This window comes from Oncorhynchus tshawytscha, linkage group LG03 (assembly GCF_018296145.1).
Source record: "Oncorhynchus tshawytscha isolate Ot180627B linkage group LG03, Otsh_v2.0, whole genome shotgun sequence".
Lineage (NCBI taxonomy): Eukaryota > Metazoa > Chordata > Actinopteri > Salmoniformes > Salmonidae > Oncorhynchus > Oncorhynchus tshawytscha.
In genome coordinates, this window is record NC_056431.1 from 20,065,013 (window position 1) to 20,085,968 (window position 20,956).

Here is a 20,956-nt window from a genome sequence, read left to right on the forward strand (position 1 = left end):
CTCTAAACTCGATTACAGTGACACACACACACACACACACACACACACACACACACACACACACACACACACACACACACACACACACACACACACACACACACACACACACACACACACACACACACACACACACACACAACACAGTCATATAGAAAAGCCTCAAACCCTTCAGAAGTAGACAGAAATCCATTTCGAACTTGGATTTGCTCAAACTGGGGACTTAATCGCTGGCCAGATAAGGGCTTGTTTGCTGCTGATAAGATAAGCCATCGTGACACATGTGCCATAGCCACCATGGTTAGAGGGAATATTTCCATATGATGACTCTCATATTAAACACTCAAACACTCCGAGCCATGTAAAAATCCCACTCACGTCAATGACAGTCCACTGCTCCACAACGATGGCGTCGTACGTGGTGGTCACGCTCTGGTCGCCGCCCTCCGTCCCCTCCTGGAAGATGAAGACGCTTTCCACCGACTTAGGCTGCAAATCTGTAGAAAATGGAGAGGGAGGCCATGAAGGAGTTAGTATTTACAGAATGGAGGGTGTCTGTCTGTCTGGCTCCCCAGGCCACTAGGCTGTGCAAAGAAGAGAGGGAAGTTAATGACATTACTCAGCCAACCAGCAACCCACAGACACTGGGCCATTTATTAACAGGCAGGGCTGCAGCATGGACCATTTGTATAAGCAAGGGCCAGATATGGATTGTGTAGCTATGACAGAACAAGAGGGAGTGTTTCTTTCAGGGAAGAAGCTTGGAGAGATTATAGATGAACAGACAGACATTATGGACAGATTGTTGAAGCATAACACGATTCATCTGAAAACAATTATGTGCGTTGACATATTGTAGATATTTACATATTGTAGATATTTACATGTTAGGACTAATACACCAAGACAGGGCCATGGTACCATAAAATGGCTTTTCTATAGACTCCATTTCATTTGAACCACATGGACAAGGGTAACATTCCCAGTTTGGGCATGATTGGGATAGGAACATTAGCGAGCTGGTGAGCTTCTTCTCCATCCCGCATTTCTTTTGATTCCATTGAGCAGTGTGCCGGAACCTCTTGCCCTTCAGACCAGGGCTCTCAGTTGGCCCTCAGTTGGCCCGAGTGCTTTCTCATTACTCCTGTACCATTTACACACTAATAGAGTTGGTGCGGCCCAGGCTCCACCATGAGACACTCCACATTTCATTACTCTGCCCTAATAATGGGGGAACGAGGGCCGGCTGGAAAGGGAGGGATGACAGGGTCCTTTATTTCCCCCCAGAAAACCCATTTAAGGCTGCTGGACGCGCTCAATTGAAGACATCTCTCAGACATCTATTGGCTCCTTTCAAATACAGACATTGTCGTTGTTCATTCCCCCTCCCTCCCGCCCTCCCTCCCTCCATCCTTCCTCCACCCTACCCCTCCTTTACACCCCCCCATCCATTGTTCATCAGACGTCTCCCTGCTTGGCGTGTAATTGGAAAGCCCTCTTGGAGATTGGGTTGGCTTGCCGATGCACTGGGATCACTCAGGTGAGATGCACACAGGGATCGGGTCCCTTTGCTTTAGGAGGAACACACTGGCTCTTGGCATGATGCTGCCAGACACTGAGTTACCGTGGGGTTGAGAGGTTTGGAGGATATGTAGTGCCAACACAAATAACAGCATAACATTTTGAGTTGAGTCTTGACTGACAATGTAGTGAGTGAACCAGAAGCTTGGAAGGAAACACATGTTCATTCGCAATGGGACAATGTAATCTCATCGACTAGCCTATCCTCTCCACCTGAGGTTGAACATACTGAGTGACTGAGTGCACATACTATCTCTGACACAGAGAGAGTGAACTGAAAGACAGAGCGAGTGAACTGAAAGACAGAGTGACACAGATGTACTGAGAGATATTGGCAATGGCGGCGTGTGTTGTGACACCAACTGACACGGAGCACCAACCTAACTAGGGCCCAGTGACGACCAGTGACAACCAGTGACGACCAGTGACGACCGGTGATGACCGTTTAACGACAGGTGACAACCGGTGACAGGGGAGTGGACTGAAGACAGGCACTAAGTGACAAAGAGACTGATGCTAGGTTGACATAGACTTTGAAGGAGAGACAAAGAGGAGTAAAAAAACAGAGGGGAATCTAAAGCCTTATTGACCGCAGAAGCAACCGAATGACCCTGCCCCAAGTCCTGTCTGTTACTGACATGACTTAAACATGTGCGCTTATCACTGCCGGGGAGAACAGGAGACAGGGCTGTGACAGCTTATCTATATTTTCAAACGGGACAGACAGGAATCCAGAGAGAGAAGGAGAGATATAGAAAGAGTGGGCTTACTAATGTGTGTGGATTAGAGAGAGTGAACAATGCTAGCTAGACCTCATGTGGCTGGAGTGTGTCAGCAGTTCCTGCAAGAGGAAGGCATTGATGCTATGGACTGGCCCGCCCGTTCCCCAGACCTGAATCCAATTGAGCACATCTGGGACATCATGTCTCGCTCCATCCACCAACACCACAGACTTGTCCAGGAGTTGGCGGATGCTTTAGTCCGGGTCTGGGAGGAGATCCCTCAGGAGACCATCCGCCACCTCATCAGGAGCATGCCAAGGCGTTGTAGGGAGGTCCTACAGGCACGTGGAGGCCACACACACTACTGAGCCTCATTTTGACTTGTTTTAAGGACATTACATCAAAGTTGGATCAGCCTGTATTGTGGTTTTCCACTTTAATTTTGAGTTTGACTCCAAATCCAGACCTCCATGGGTTGATAAATTTGATTTCCATGGATCATTTTTGTATGATTTTGTTGTCAGCACATTCAAATATGTAAAGAAAAAAGTATTAATAAGAATAATTCATTAATTCAGATCTAGGATGTGTTATTTTAGTGTTCCCTTTATTTTTTTGAGCAGTGTATTTTTAAACCTGCATATTTAGTTAATATTGCCTGCTAACATGAATTTATTTTAACTAGGGAAATTGTGTCACTTCTCTTACGATCTGTGCAAGCAGAGTCAGGGTATATGCAGCAGTTTGGGCCGCCTGGCCCCTAAGCGAACTAATTTGCCAGAATTTTACGTAATTATGACATAACATTGAAGGTTGTGCAATGTAACAGCAATATTTAGACTTATGGATGCCACCTGTTAGATGAAACACGGAACGGTTCCGTATTTCACTGAAAGAATAAACGTTTGGTTTTTGAAATGATAGTTTCCGGATTTTACCATATTAATGACCTAAGGCTCATATTTCTGTGTGTTATTATATTATAATTAAGTCTATGATTTGATAGAGCAGTCTGACTGAGCGTTGGTAGGCAGCAGCAGGCTCGTAAGCATTCAATCAAACAGCACTTTCCTGCATTTGCCAGCAGATCTTTGCAATGCTTCAAGCATTGCGCTGTTTATGACTTCAAGCCCATCAACTCCCGAGATTAGGCTGGCAATACTAAAGTACCTATTAGAACATCCAATAGTCAAAGGGATATGAAATACAAATGGTATAGTGAGAAATAAGTCCTATAACTACAACCTAAAACTTCTTACATGGGAATATTGAAGTCTCATGTTAAAAGGAACCACCAGCTTTCATATGTCCTCATGTAATGAGCAAGGAACTTAAACGTTAGCTTTTTTACATGGCACATATTGCACTTTTACTTTCTTCTCCAACACTTTGTATTTGCATTATTTAAATGTTTCATTATTTATTTGAGACTAAATTGATTTTATTGATGTATTACATTAAGTTAAAATAAAAGTGTTCCTTCAGTATTGTTGTAATTGTCATTATGACAAATATTTATATATTGTAAAAAACATTTTTTTTAAAATATATATTTTTTTTTAATCGGCCGATTAATCGGCATTGGCCTTTTTTGGTCCTACAATAGTTGGTATCGGCGTTGAAAAATCATAATCGGTCAACTTCAAGTGTGGATTGGCCAAGGCTTTCCTCCTATAAGCCAAAGGTTTGGAGGCTAGGGGCCACAAACCTGTGCTTACCGGGCAGACTTCTGGTTATAGCTAGGGTTTTAAGGAATATTACATGAATACTGTACTCTGCCTTACACAAAGGTATGTTCATCCAAAATCACACACAGTCAGTGGTGTAAAGTACCTAAGTAAAAATACTTTAAAGTACTACTTAAGTGGGGTATCTGTACATGACTATTTCAATTTTTTACAACTTTTACTCCACTACATTCTAAAAGAAAAGATATATATTTTTTTTACTCCATACATTTTTCCGGACATTCAAAAGGACTTTTTCTCGAGTAGGATTTTACTGGTTGACTTTAACTTCAGTCATTTTCTATTAAGGTATCTTTATTTTTTTCTCAAGTATGACAATTGGGTACTTTTTGCACCACTGCTCACAGTCATGCACACACGTACACACACACACACACACACACACACACACACACACACACACACACACACAGACACACACACACACACACACACACAAGCACGCACACGCCTTCAAGGCCTATTGCAACAACCAATCTTTGGCCATAAAAATTGCTAGCACAACTTTCCTCAATTCTGTTCACTGTGAAGTAATACCTTATTGGAATTTCATTCTGGGGAACTCTCTTTCTCTCTACCGGCTGTGCCTGAATATAGAAAGCTAAGCACTATGCTGGCTGCCATGCATATGAATAGCTCAAATGTTTCACAGCGCCAGCTACAAATCCTCATTGTCACGGCGGAGATAGCATAAGCTAAGTGTAACAAAGAAAAACTCCCCACCAACACCATTAGTGTCAATTCACCAGTAAACAAATTGCTCCCCCTCAGAACTCCAGCCGTGCCTTAGGGCGGCATGGGCACTGTGACACGCGGGGCCTGATATCAATCTTTAATGCCCCTCTCATGACGCCGCAGGGTGGCGGGGCTATTAACATTACACAGGAGCCGCCTACCAGTGCCACGATCTGCAAATTCAATAACAAACTAATATCCGACCCTCCGTGCCGGCGAGGTCTCTCTGAACCCACTCCCACCAGTCTCCCGCCTCCATCCCACCTAGCCACGCCGGGATATTAAACAAGACTTACACCCCCCCCCCCACCTCCCTGCCTCCTCAGTGAGCTTCACCCATGGAAACCCATCTCTTCAGGGGCGAGGGTAGAAGAGCAGGAGGAGAGACAGCATGTGTGGTATTCCCCTGGACCAAACCAGGCAGGCTGAGAGGCAAAAAGGCCAGCCGAGCAGGGGGAAGTCATGAATATGTATTCGAAGAGGCGTAGGACTGTAGGAGTAAACAACAGCGAAACAAGTTCAGAACAATGGAGGGAAACTTTACATTGCAGAGAGATGATTCCTCTGTAACTAGAAGGTACAGGGACATACATAGTTATTATCATTGTTAATTCTGTTTTCAAAGAGAACCTAAAAGGGGTAACTGCCTACCGGTAACCACATTTGCTTGGCTTGTTTTAGGATTGTTACTTTGGTAGGCCTATGATGTCATGTAAATTGGGAGGATATTGGGAAAGTAGATGCACTACCAAACAGTTCAGAGGAAGAGCTTAACAACAAGACCACTTTCAGGAAACAAGGCATAACAGGACCATGCAGAGCATTAGTACACAGTTGTATTGCACGACATCCGAGACAGAGGACACGATGACAATCAGAGACACTTATTTTGCACTTCTGGTGCTCTGCTGTGACTGTCATTGTAATCTCCAATCAAACCGAGTGTCATCGCCACTGACACGCTACAATCTTTTATTGTGCTGCTTCACGTCCCAGAATGCCCTTGATGTTTACAGAGAGGAGACGGTCTCAAGCGCCAGGGAGAAGAGTTTCTTCACATGCTCTAATGTATTCACACATGGATCTCAAAGAGGTGCTAGATTCGTCTGCACGGCCATGGGTTCTCAGGCTCTAATGTATTCACACATGGATCTCAAAGAGGTGCTAGATTCGTCTGCACGGCCATGGGTTCTCAGGCTCTAATGTATTCACAAATGGATCTCAAAGAGGTGCTAGATTCGTCTGCACGGCCATGGGTTCTCAGGCTCTAATGTATTCACAAATGGATCTCAAAGAGGTGCTAGATTCGTCTGCACGGCCATGGGTTCTCAGGCTCTAATGTATTCACAAATGGATCTCAAAGAGGTGCTAGATTCGTCTGCACGGCCATGGGTTCTCAGGCTCTAATGTATTCACACATGGATCTCAAAGAGGTGCTAGATTCGTCTGCACGGCCATGGGTTCTCAGCCTCTATTGTATTCACACATGGATCTCAAAGAGGTGCTAGATTCGATGGGTTCTCAGGCTTGTTAAAGCCAGACGCTCCTCCGTTTGATGTAATTAGGAACAAACACGTGATGTTGTCTTGGCTTTGATATCCTACCATGCACAGTTACCAAGAGGGTCACACGAACACAATGTTCATCTCGACAAACGTATCTGTTTGAAAAGGGTTTGGCAGGCTGTTCCCGATACAGTATACTTGACATGCTACTTCTGATAGAGAGCTGACATTTCCAGATCAATACAGAACACGGCTTAGCCAATATGTATTTTTATAATACACTCATGCTGTAATGTATGATGCATATCTTAACCACACATATCTTAACCACACATATCTTAACCACACATATCTTAACCACACATATCTTAACCACACATAGAATAACCTAATAGAAAATAAGGGATTATAATAATGCGGTTCATTACCCCATTCTAAAGAGATAAAATATGCAAGGAGGCACTCAATTGCCATCAGGTTAATTATCTGTGTTTCAGAGGCGCTGATGTGTTCACTTTAGGAGATGAATGAATTATGACTCTTATTTACTCAGGTTGAGGGTTTTCTTCACCATCAGAATTAAGTGTCATGCCCCGGGGTCTAGATATGGAGTGCAATGTGCAGTAGACGAGTAGCACAGCGCACTACCAGAACAACAACAGCACAGACTGAACAGTTTGAAAAGGGGACAGGATATTTTGGCAATAGCTAAGTCATCATTTCCTTTGTCTTATTATTATTTATCTTTTACATGATTTACTAATGTGGAACAAAATAAGAGGTTTGTCAGACAGATGAAATAAGTACTGAGAAATTGTGAAGAGGCCAATTACTTTGCTAGTACTATACCACAGCAGAACAGATGCTACATTAAAAAGTACTGTGTGTAAAAACATTTCGTGGACGTTGGATAGTTTGTTTACCGTTGTCGTTGCCCAGGTGGAAGTATCCATCAACGAGTGAGGCCCCGTTGTTGAAGTGCTGAGTCATGTGATCCAGCCAGTTGGCCTCCACCCCTTTGACCCCCTCATCACGGAGTTGAACCCTCAGCGGTACCTTCCCAGTGTAGTACTTCAGTTGGCCCTCACGGTCAGTTGGGTGGTTGAACAGGGCTAGCAGCTCCACCCCTGAGAACACAGAACACTCCATCTCCATCGCTATAGATTGTGCTGACATAAAACATGTCACGCAACAGTGATTTATAATGTGACAGAGTTGATACCCCGTACAGAGGTGATTTATGACACACAACAGAGTTGACTCATACCCCACAACGGAGGTGATTAATAACACATAAACAGATTTGACTCATCATTTTCCCACAATCCCCTACCAAAGGCTTGTGCCTCAATTGAAATGGTCCTCCTTTAATATGGACCAATGCATACACATTTGAATGGACTTTTGTTTTGGCAGCAGCCATTTAAATCATGTGTGGCATAATCTTCTCTTTTTAATGCTAATATCTGCCATCCCCATGTGAACCAGACGGAGGGCCAGAATGTGTTAGACTCCCACACACACGAAGACTCACAAAAGACGCGCACACACACACACACACACACACACACACACACACACACACACACACACACACACACACACACACACACACACACACACACACACACACACACATCAGAGGGGACCATGGTTCAGTTGCTCTGGTTTTCTGTCAGTCATTCAGTCAGACACCCAGGAAGAATGAATCATTTATAACCATTTCCTTTCTGCCATGTCTGACTGATGTGACAGCTGGCCACCAAATTCCCAAAATATTGTCATTTTCCACTCTTCAAAGCTACAGAATCACAACTGAATGACAAAAATGCATCACAACTCTCCCTGCATTCGTTGGAGGAACTACAAACTTATTGAAAACCAAGCCAAGTCATTACAACAAAGTCGCTCCACTAATCTTAATTTTTCTGTTTGTTTCCCACCAAAAAGAGTGCATTTAAATGAGGCTTTCACATAATATTAAAGTTGATGTTTACTCGTTCAAGGCCAGCGGTTCTGAGGGACTGCTAGCTTCACCATCCCACTAAATGCTCTGCGTCTGCAATGTGTCACAGACCGTTTATAATTTATGCTGACAGAGACCTGGCACTAATGCACCTGATTAAACCAGACAGCTCAATGGGAACGCATTTAAAGATGAGATAATCGTGGTAAAATGTATAACATACATTTTATAACAACACTTAGAACAATTTGTGGCATACGTTATTTCCATTTGACAGCTAGCTTTGTATGCAAAGGGTTAAACGTGAGTTACGGTAGAGGTATAACCTGGAGTTGAAGATAATCCAGAGATTCACACCCATCAGATCCCACACGATGACCACTTCAAAACGCAACCGACTCGGCAATTTTAGCATCAGGGGCCTCAGAGTTAAACAAATATTTTAGGGTCGCCCTTGACTTGCCCTGAGAATTGGATGGAGATAACACACAGTAGGGTGTATTGGCTATTGAGACCTGCCAGGCCACAGTCACATGGAAAATATCAGATGACAGGCCTGCTATGAGACGATACCTTGTGTGGTCCAATCATTTGAGAAAATTGACGACTAACGAGTAAACGAGCACCTGAACGCAATTACAACATTCCAAATGGGTCCCTTAAAAAGTCTGGTCTGATGGATGCCTGTCCAAGTGACAAGGTCAGGCCCATAATCCTAACTGATAATGTGTACTGTGCAGAACCACTGTTGAACATGACAGCATCTGTTCTGCTAATCCACCCTCCTCAACACTGATTTAATCAGGACTGACAGTCCCCGGACAGCTTTCTCTGCAACATGATTTTTAGTTGGAGAGTGTTAAAAGGTAACACCAATAATGATGTGTGTGAGTGACCATTGTGACGTTTGTCCAGTCTGTCTTGTTATATACCATCACTTCCTCCTCTCACACCTGTGATCCCACAGAAATGTTCTCAGCACTAGTTTCTATAACCAATCATTTTAGAGCATGTCAGTTTCATGTCCCAGTTTCACTTCTGACTGTTGGCTTGTGACCCTGTTCCCTATTCTGCTGTTGTTTACTGTACACCTCCAGAATCAGAAGTCAGGAGGATTATAGGGGCAAAGCCACCCAGAACTGAGACTTTGAGTCAATTTCAGCAGTGAGAGCATTAGTGAAGAGGACAAGGGCACTTGGCACATGGTCACACACCATGCAGGCTATGCTGTGGTGGTGGTGTGGACAGTGGAGGTTTGGGAATGAGGGAGGAGGCTGAATGAGGTGGGGGGGGATTATCTCACTGAAATACACACTGGAGGGACGTCCAGACGGACCAGGGTGCTGTGTCTACAGGGAGCCAAACATGTGTGGGCGCACACATACACAGGGGTGCATTCAACACGCACACGCACGCACACGTGGACGCACACACACACACACACACACACACACACACACACACACACACACACACACACACACACACACACACACACACACACACACACACACACACACACACACACAGAGAGGGGGAGCATTCAACACACACACACACAGAGGGGTGTATTCAACACACATACACACGCACAGAGGGGTGTATTCAACACACATACACACACGCACAGAGGGGTGTATTCAACACACATACACACATGCACAGAGGGGTGTATTCAACACACACGCACAGCACAGAGGGGTGTATTCAACACACATACACACACGCACAGAGGGGTGTATTCAACACACATACACACACGCACAGAGGGGTGTATTCAACACACATACACACACGCACAGAGGGGTGTATTCAACACACATACACACACACAGAGGGGTGTATTCAACACACATACACACACGCACAGAGGGGTGTATTCACACATGCACATACACACACGCACGCACAGAGGGGTGTATTCAACACACATACACACACGCACAGAGGGGTGTATTCAACACACATACACACACGCACAGAGGGGTGTATTCAACACACATACACACACGCACAGAGGGGTGTATTCAACACACATGCACATTTTATGACCACGTTTTCCAACTGGGTTTGAAAGAGAATGTGTGTGAGAGAGAAGAGCTGTCCATCTGGTATTCTAAGATGCTGAAATATGCTAATTGAATCCCACTTTATGCTGCACCACAGTGTGAGGAAATTGAAGAACCATTTATGCTGTTTCAAGTTGAATCTTGCCTGGCATACTGTATATGAATCCAATTACATAGTAACGAATGGAAATCTGACAATACTCACCACTGGCTCTCTGAGTGTGACAGCTTGGTTTCTCCTTCAGTTCCACAAAGTTTGCCTTGTTATTGTTGTGTGTCAGTGTGTCTTCCACTATAACATCCTGATCTTGCTCGCTCTCTGTGGATGGTGTTATGGGAAGAGAGGACCTTCCATCATGGTTGCTTTCCCCGACAGCAGTCTCACTCCCCCCCGTGTCCCTAGTCTGGTCCTCCCCACCCTTACATAAGGAGCCTTGGTCCTCATCGCCCCCAGTGTCCATCGCCTGCTCCTGGGCTCCTGGTTCTCCATTGGTCCGGGGGCTAGTGGGGCTTCGGCTGCTCAGGGAGCCTAGCACGGAACTGGGGCTGGAGTGGAGGGAGAGGGAGGGCGTCTCTGGTTCTCTGGTCTGGGTACCTCGTACCCCACACGGCTCCTGGATGAAGCCCACAAACATGACCCCCTGGTCTGCAGCCTCCTGGATCTGCTGGAGAGACAGATAGCAAACAACCGCCTTAGAGAGATCGGTGGACGACCTGACTTTTACAAATACTATTTAATAATACCAACCATTCATACTGTATGCTCTGTTTATGATGGACTGTCATTTAAGCTCATGTTGGCTAATCATGAGCAAGATCAACGTTTTAGCTAGTGCTCAATGGACTTTCTAAAAAATGTGTGATAACCTTGAAACACAATCTAGAACATAAGCCCACATTGTTAAGTTATACCATTACCATGGCTATTTTTCCCCCTGAATTTCGCTAATTTACTCCCTATTTTATCAACCAAATGGATTCCAGGGGAACTGTTTACATACCTGGTATTAGCATATAATTATAGAGCCACTCCCCCTCCCTCCACCCCTCTTCCCAGCATCAGCCATTCAAATTGAATTGCAATGGCTCCAGCCCTGGCAGGACTGCATCCCAAATCAAGCATTGCTTTTCCCATTTCATTGTCATCTGGCATTTTATGTCAATATTGTGATTTTCCATCAAAATTAAATTGAAATGTTAACTGTCAAGCAGTGTTAATGATGCCATTCTCCATTCACATTCGGTCATAAGATCCAGCCAGAGGCTGTACATTCTGCTATCTGCAGCCGGGGACCAGGAGATTCCAAATCAAATCAGCATGGGTGCCATATCACAGGTTATCCTCTATGAAATTATATTGTAAAACAGTCACATCGTTTCCTAGCTAGATTGTTTAATATATATTGAACGTTTGCTCAGCACTTGCACATTTTTATTCCCAGCCAAATTGCAAAATGGAATTGCCAAGATGAAAAGAAAAATATTGTATCTCATTTGAGGGTAACGTTGCCAGTCAATGAGGGAGAGGGATCATTTCTACTGTTGTGTGTGTGTGTGTGTGTGTGTGTTAACTCAGGTGTGAAGGTAATGGATAGCCTTTGAAATGGTCCGCATTAAATGGAAAATCACACTACTGTGTATTGCACGTGCTCAGGTCAGAGAAACAGGTAAACGTCCGGTTTCTGTTACATTGCTATTTATAATGACAAGTCTCTCTGCTTTTAATAGACGTCTGTGATATCTCCTAATATGATATGGTCATGGCCATCAGCTTGCTTGAGAATGAGAGCAGGCCTCTGTAAAGACTTTCACATTCCAGTTCTACATAGGCTACATATTCCCTATTTTCCAGATATTAGAGCGAGTGCTCCAGGCACAGAGAGTTTGAAGGTCCGAATGAAACTCTGGTCCTCAGGCGACTGGCCGGCTGAACTGATAACCCATTTCCACTCACCAATGTTTTACTAAAACTAAGGGCCGTCTCGTCTACTGGCTGTGGAAAGCAAGTCAAGATAAAGACAACAAAGATGTTTTTGCCCACAAAGTCTTTAGGACCTATAGGCTGGTCAGTTGTGTCCGTGATCTGAGTCCACTATACCCTTTTTACGCTATCCTGCCACTTGAACAAAACTGTGCCGACTTAACATTTTCGTTCACATCGATGTCCTTTCCAGCACAGTTGTGGATGCCTAACCACTAACCTGGCCAGCTCAGTACAGCTTGGCTTGGCTCAGCTCGTCTCAATGGTATAACAGGACCTTATCTGAGGCTCACCTTCTTGACATAGCCCTGGATGAGCTCAGGGGTGGGCACCTGGTCGGTAGACAGACACTGCTCCAGCTGCAGACGGTAGGGAGCACAGCTCGACTGGCTCTTCTCCAACCTGCAGTAGCAGCCCGCACAGCAGGAGAGAGAGGAGCAACACATTTCAGCCAGTCATTTCAGTCTTACAAGATACAGACATATACCACATTCAGTAATACATATCTGAAATGGTTGCACATTGAAATCCTTGGAAATGAAGTATTTATGGATTTATGTAAAGAATGTATGCACATCTATATTAATAAATCAATTGTTGGCCTGTATGACAAAAAAAGAAGCACTTAACGTAGACACAAATCAGGATTGAAAGGGGCACATTAGGGTGCGATAGGAAACTCAACGAAATACAAATCTGGTCTTGTTTTTCCACTTATCAGTATTGTGGGTGGATGGAATCTATTTATATGTATTTTTCTATTTTCTCTGGAGGAAATCCTACAGTTAGCCCTGGGGGAGGCCAATGCCCCAGCTTCCATCGCTCTGCTTCACCTCTCATCCTGTTGACAACACGGATGGGGCCCTTCCACCCTCGCCACAGCGTGTGTGTGTGTAATAAGACTTTAAACATTATCACATGCAGCCCAGACCTAGCTCGCTCTCTCTGTCACACGGACTTCACAACACAGCGGGAACCGGAGTCATCTCTCACAGTCAACAACAACCCTACAGAATTCAAACGTCACTGTCACGCCAGTCCCCCATCATTATTCAACTTATCCCAGATCAAATGTCAGTGGCAAACTGTGTCAAGGAAAATCTGCACATTGGATGCTCTGAATCAGGTAGAGGTTTTTGCAAACTTGCTGTGAATTGCACAGTACCGTGAAGCCTCAACATAAAAGGAAAACCGCTGAATTCTTGCTGTTCGTTTTTCCACGTTCTGTTATTGGAAATCATGAAAAGCAGATTGGATCTGTAAACCTGAGGAGGGCTCAAATCCATAAAGGACAAATGGGAGAAAAGTACATTCAAAATGTCTCCCATCGCCTCCCTAGAGGCACGGACTTCTTTAAAAAAATCACCTGCAGTCCATTTTCTCGGTGTGAAACAGGTAACTTGCATTCAACCCCACAGCTCTGCTGTCAACCACCAGGCCACATGTGGCTAGAGTAAGTGTCAAACGCATGCCTGGCTCCAGCCTGCAGCTGGCCTGACTGCAGCCTCCTCCTGGGTGTACGTCTGCCGGACTTCCCACTCTCTATGCAGACTGCTGCTGCTATCTATTCAGCTGCACTGTCAGTCAGGTTCAACCGTTCCAGGTTCTGTGTCCCGGACCACAGGGAGTATTAAAGGCACAGTCTGGGATTTGGAATCTGGGGATGGTTATTTTAATTCTTGATATGGTGGGGCGTGTTGGAAGTTTGTTGAATCCCAGAATGTAGCTTTAAACCCAGAAGCCCCCACATTGGGCGCCAAAATTGCAATTCAAAAACCACAATCTCCATGACAACGGCTCGGTTAGGATCCACCATTGAACCTGTGATTAGCAATCTTTCATCCCTGGCCTTTAATAATAGAGCACATCTTTTCTAATGTCAGCTTTCACAGAGTCATGAATAATTTCATTGGACGAATGCCCTCTAATGGTTTCTGGTCCGTACCGCTCTCTCCCCGTGCGCATGTGAATTCTACAATTATCCAATAGATGATGAATATATCCCATCAGACACTGCCTGCTGAACTGTAACCCGGCTACGCTGCAACCAAATTGAACATTGGGAAATTTGACAGTTGACATTTGAAAATTAAAATGGTCCTATCCATTCTCTCTGTTCCGTAAGATTTGAGCAGGTTACCACGGTCACCGGCGACAAATCACAGTCAGAGAAAACAGGTTTTTAAAGTTATGGCCTACTTAAAGATGCACTCCAGGATCTTAAGCACAACAAATTCGGAACGTATGGTACAAATTGGATTGAAAACATTGCATTGCAAAAAAAAACATTTGCAGGACATAAAATAGCATACAAAATGAATGACGTACTGTAGTACACAATTTGATGACATAGTACACAAATAAAGGGGACCACTTTTGAGCGCCACTTTCAAAACTACCGGCTGAAATTATACAAAAGTTTGAGAGTGTATCTTGAACCGAATAGCAGTTCCAGGTGAGTGTTTAACATGAACAATATTGGCTCCCAGCTCTATATAAGCTACCTGCCCCTGTGTAATTCCTGGCTCTAGAAGCTTCTGCAATGTCACACTACTGTGCAGCTATATCCTTGTTCACTGATGCTTTACAATTGAGGCTAATACTGTAGAAAATTGGCTGGGATTGTATCCAAAGAGACATGGTGTGCATACTAAACACAGCACATCCAGCTGCTGCTAAGCATAGCCTAGCTGCTGTTCTTGTTCTGGTCCCTGTTCCATCTCTCTCACACACACACACACACACACACATCTCTCCCCCTCTGTCTGTCTCTCCTTCGGTCTGTCTCAAGCTGACGCATAGCGCACTGCAGAGCGAAGAAGACACTTTTGGGTCTGTTTGCTTTGGGAGAGTGATGAATGGTTGCGCTGTCATCTGCAGTTTTCGCTCCCTGATTCAAGGGACTGACAAGGGAATAGGAAAGGAAGATGCTACCTGGTTGATAAAAAAAATATATTATACCCCCCCCCCACGGGCTGGTGCTGATGCGAGCAGCCGTCTCCACGGTGACAGACGCTGTGATAAAGCAGGACGGTTTGGCCAGAGCCATCAAAGGATGGCAGCCCTTTCCTCTTTCTAACTCCTGCTCTTTCACACTCCAGCTGTGATCTTGTTTTCTCTCTCCATGGTTTCTATTCTTCTCCTCATATTCTATTTTTTTCCTCCAGAGGAAGGCAACCATGTCGGTGTGTAAAAACCCCATGCTGCTGCCCATTCATCCATCCCTTTTCATACAGAATCAATATTTATGTGTTACCAGCATAGGATTAGGGTCTAGAACTTGTTTGTGAGTGGTTTTTGTGTAGAGACAGTGGGAGAGAGGTGTTATGTATTTCCCTAGACCCTAGGAGCTCATTAATGGGCACAGGCTGTCTTTAGAAAGAAGGCAAGAGCTACCTGAGTGGATGGATTGTTGTGCTTTACAACTAACTAAACCCTCCACCTGTACCAGCCAAATGGTTTGATCCTTTCAAGACAACACTAGGCAACCAGGAAGCGCAAAACAAGAACAACAGGGCAAGGAGCCTAAACCCCAATATACTGAGGAATGTGCAGGAATTATTTGTCCATGTTTGGAATGACTTATTTAGGAATCTCGAGGTGAATTCCTGGATCATAATTCAACGAGGAGAGAGTCCGGGGATTTATGGAGTCTGGCGTCACTGTCCGACCCCAGGGCTCTGGATTCACAAGATAGAACAGACCAGGCCATAAAACACTGTTAAGAGGGGAGGGTGAGAGGTTTAACTGCTGCCCCTCTAACCTCTCTGTGGGGAAAGTGACTAGTGAGTGTCTGGTTCTACTTCACACAGGCAGTCATTCTCAGAGACAGAACTGTATGTGGCCTAACACACTCGGTAAACACGCATGAAACCGCTGTTCTTCATTGCAGCCAGCTGGTAGAACACGGGCCACGCGAGGCACGCCAGCCAGGGCTTCAGCCGGAAACCACCACCACCAGCCTCACCCCGCCATGCCCTTCACATAAAACCATACCCTGATCCAACCTAACTCTCACCCAGGGTTTGCAACACTGACAGGGGCCAGGGTGGAGGGCAGATGTGGGGTGCAGCTGTGACTTTGGCCCATTCCACATGTTGGCCCGGAGCATCAAAAGCTTGGAAAGAGATTATTTGGTTCCTAACGTCCAAAACAACAGCCCTGTGACAGCTAGCCCAAAACAACAGCCCTGTGACAGCTATCCCAAAACAACCTCTGTAATACCAATGTCTACATCCATGTGGTAATATACATATTACGTAATGTCAAAGATGACATAAACACAAGTGAATTGACCCTGGATAAGGCTTATGCTAATTATGTCAATGTAGGTGCTCTGAATAAGTGCAATGTGTATATACCCGTACCCATCATCGAGTCGGATCAGCACGGCTCTGTAGAGCTGGTGCTGGGGGCTGACTGCGTCGGAACCACAGGGATGAATGAAGGGGTGAACGGCAACCAGGGAGAAGCCCTGCTGGTACAGGTCCTGGAGCTGGGCTGGGAGCTCCCGCACAGACGAAAGACACAGTGTAGATGAGCCATCTGAAAGACAGGGAACGAGACAAGGTACAGTTTCTGAAGAACATGTGTGTGATTGGTTCAGGTGTTTTGTCATGGTAGTGATAGTAATGACTGCGATAGTAGTATTAGTAGTAGTCCAGTCCAGTCCAGTGACTGATACTCAAATTCAGCTAAACGTGATAAACAGAGAGGAGATTCAGCAACTTTTGGAGGACAATGGAATTCAGTAAATAAAAGCTTCTTTATTGTTAAAAGTAGAACCAAAGCGTTTCGGCTTTTGGATTTCTTTAGGACTTTAAAACACACACAGGGAATTATCATGTACAACCAAGAAAAGTCTAACAAAAAGGTTACATTCAAATGGAATCGAGTTGAACTCATCCATGACCAGGTCAAATAGAGAAACAGAGAGAGGTCAACCCTATTGCCAAACAGAAAACATCCCTATCAAATGTCATAATACTTTACTGCAGGACAACAACCCAAACGTAAGCAGGACCAGATGTCAGTGTTGATCCACAGGAGCATTTTCAGTTTGTTTTGGCAATTAGCATCACGCCTTTGGCTTTGGCTCCCTGGTCTGAGAGTTAATAAGACAGGATAGAAATCCAATCAAAGCTGATTGTTTAGCTCTATGACACGAGCCGCTTTCTGAGGAGAGCTTTGATGCCTTCTCGACAGAGCTTAACCTCCCAATAGGAGTGGTGAAGACAGACGCTTGGAATTAACAAGATAGTAGACTCGCTGAGTGACCAGATATTTTGACGTGGGGGATAAGGAAGGGGGGTGTTTTCTCTTCTTTTTTCCTTAAGCCTAGTCATATTAGCACAATCCAAGCAGCTCAGCCAAGCCATCCACGGCTCCCAGAATGCACTGTGAGGCGACATTTAAAGCGGTCCAAACAGCTGGCCCGCGTGGGAAACAGTCAAGACAAAGAGCAGGATGGAGGGAAGGAGGAGGAGAGGAGGGGTGCAGAGTCTGGTTGTCTGTCTGTTTGATCTGTCATGTGAAACAAGTTGTGGGAATGCCACTGCTGGTAATTGGAATCAATGCGGCATAAAGTGGGAAGAAAAAGGCAAAGTCCATGGGAACGTCGGGAACGGAAAGTATATGAGAGGTCACGGTCAGGTCAGGGAAGGATCATTTGGTCATAGAGAAATATTCACAGCTTCATATCGCTGTATAATACATCAACAAAGAAATGCTAAGGACAATATTAGTGTAACTCTCACTGTAGCATTTGTGGTTGAATCGATGGTGGTATATACACGGGTTCACTCAAATGAAATGATGAAGTTACGGTGTTTTCCCAGTCAAACTACAAATCAAAAAGACTTACTGTGCCTCTTTCTATTTGCCAATTCCTTTGGTTGATAGATTTCACTTTTAACTGTGCATGTCTGTGAATTAATATAATAACTCAATTGTTCTACCAGTCTATAGTACACCACTGTAACACAATAGTATGTCTTACAATACATCAGGGCTTCCCCAAACTCGGTCCTGAATAACCAAGTCCTCATCGAGCTTTGGTTATTTGAATCTGCTCTGTAGTGCGAGGGCAAAAAACTAAACGTGCACCCGGGGGGCCCCGGGCCCGAGTTTGGGAAACCCTGCAGTAAATCACCAGTACAACAATAGAGGAAGGGGGAGTAATGGAGCAAGCCTTGTATTGCCAACCAGGAAACAGCAGCATTGTGGAGGAGATGAAAGCTGATTCAGTGAGGATCTGAAGTCTCTCCTGGGCATGGAACCAGAGGTCCATTGTGAAACAGCTCCAAAAAAAGCCTCTGTCCCCCCCAGGCCAGTGACTGGTTGGCTAAAAATATCCACACATTTTCTCAATCACACTCGGTCCTACGCCAAAATACAGGAGCTCCCAGAGTTAAAAGGCATGACAGGGAAAAGAAATAGGCCACCCTCTCAAAATGTGTGGAAAATATTCTTTTTTTCCTGCCCTACTGCCGTTGGAAATGTAATTAATCCTTCTGTGATTTTATTTTCCTGTTTTGGTGATTCACAAACTCTTTGCCCTTTCCCTTGAGGCTTGGTTCTGTGCTGTGCATGTATGCCGGGTCTGTGAGATGTAATAACGTGACTAGAATGCTCTCTGCTTTCTTTCTGAACACTCCATTGAGATGAGTAAATATAGAATATGGTTTTCATTAAGAGCCAATGGAAACACACCCATAGGGGTCTTCTTAAGTTGCCACTAATCGCTATAAGAGCTGCTCCTGAAATCTAATCCAAAAGCCTTTATACGGTGACCAAACGATATGTATATTTATCATTCAAACATCTCTTTGAAGCCTAATGCAGGGTAATGCAAGGTCTCACAAAAATGTGTGATGAGGTGAGAGCGTTTATTTGGCGATAAGACCCTGTTATCCATATATTTAAAAATCGCTTTTTTAGGTAGAGAAATTCAGATTTGATTCTGTGCAGTATATGTTTGTATGTATGTATGTATGTATGTATGTATGTATGTATGTATGTATGTATGTATGTATGTATGTATGTATGTATGTATGTATGTATGTACAGTTGAAGTCGGGGGTTTACATACACTTAGGTTGGAGTCATTAAAACTCATTTTTCAACCACTCCACAAATTTCTTGTTAAACAAACTATAGTTTTGGCAAGTTGGTTAGGACATCTACTTTGTGCATGACACAAGTAATTTTTCCAACAATTGTTTACAGACAGATTATTTCACTTATAATTCACTGTATCACAATTCCAGTGGGTCAGACGTTTACATACACTAAGTTGACTGTGCCTTTAAACAGCTTGGAAAATTCCAGAAAATTATGTCATGGCTTCTGATTGGCTAATTGACATAATTTGAATCAATTGGAGGTGTACCTGTGGATGTATTTCAAGGCCTACCTTCAAACTCAGTGCCTCTTTGCTTGACATCATGGGAAAATCAAAAGAAATCAGCCAAGACCTCAGAAAAAAACATTGTAGACCTCCACAAGTCTGGTTCATGTTCATCTGTACAAACAATAGTATGCCAGTATAAACACCATGGGACCACACAGCCATCATACAGCTCAGGAAGGAGACGCCTTCTGTCTTCTAGAGATGAACGTACTTTGCAAAGGACCTTGTGAAGATACTGGAAGAAACGGGTACAAAAGTATCTATATCCACAGTAAAACGAGTCCTACATTGACTTAACCTGAAAGGCCGTTCAGCAAGGAAGAAGCCACTGCTCCAAATCCGCCATGAAAAAGCCAGACTACAGTTTTTAACTGCACATGGGGACAAAGATCGTACTTTTTGGACAAATGTCCTCTTGTCTGATGAAACAAAAATAGAACTGGTTGGCCATAATGACCATCGTATGTTTGGAGGAAAAAGCGGGATGCTTGCAAGCCAAAGAACACCATCCCAACCGTGAAGCAAGGGGTGGCAGCATCATGTTGTGGGGGTGCTTTGCTGCTGGAGGGACTGGTGCACTTCACAAAATAGATGGAATCATGAGGATGGAAATTATGTGGATATATTGAAGCAACATCTCAAGACATCAGTCAGGAAGTTAAAGCTTGGTCGCAAATGGGTCTTCCAAATGGACAATGACCCCAAGCACACTTCCAAAGTTGTGGCAAAATGGCCTAAGGACAACAAAGTCAAGGTATTGGAGTGGTCATCCCAAAGCCCTGACCTCAATCCACTAGATAATTTGTGGGTAGAACTGAAAAAGCGTGTGCGAGCAATAAGGCCTACAAACCTGACTCAGTTACACCAGCTCTGTCAGGAGGAATAGGCCAAAATTCACCCAACTTATTGTGGGAAGCTTGTGGAAGGCTACCCAAAACGTTTGATCCAAGTTAAACCATTTAAAGGCAATGCTACCAAATACTAATTGAGTGTATGTAAACTTCTGTCCCACTGGGAATGTGATGAAGGAAATAAAGCTGAAATAAATCATTCTCTCTTCTATTATTCTGACATGTAACATTCTTAAAATAAAATAGTGGTCCTAACTGACCTAAGATAGGGACTTTTTACTAGGATTAAATGTCAGGAATTGTGAAAAACTGAGTTTTTAAAAGTATTTGTCCAAGGTGCATGTAAACTTCTGACTTCAACTGTATATGTGTGTGTGTATTTATATA

General features: G+C 44.2%; 1 protein-coding gene across 2 annotated transcripts in view; it reads right to left on the minus strand.

The window, feature by feature from the left end:
• Nucleotides 1-20,956, minus strand: part of LOC112229816 (raftlin) — a 66,540-nt gene that overhangs the window by 18,153 nt on the left and 27,431 nt on the right. Inside the window, exons 3-7 of one of the 2 annotated variants that reach the window (XM_024395895.2) lie at nucleotides 16,675-16,852; nucleotides 12,601-12,709; nucleotides 10,532-10,988; nucleotides 7,215-7,418; nucleotides 379-497 (exon numbers count right to left, since the gene is read on the minus strand). In XM_024395895.2, the coding sequence (XP_024251663.1) occupies nucleotides 379-497; nucleotides 7,215-7,418; nucleotides 10,532-10,988; nucleotides 12,601-12,709; nucleotides 16,675-16,852 (1,067 nt within the window). Of the gene's footprint in view, nucleotides 1-378; nucleotides 498-7,214; nucleotides 7,419-10,531; nucleotides 10,992-12,600; nucleotides 12,710-16,674; nucleotides 16,853-20,956 lie in introns of both variants that reach the window. The other variant, XM_024395885.2, reaches the window with a different exon arrangement.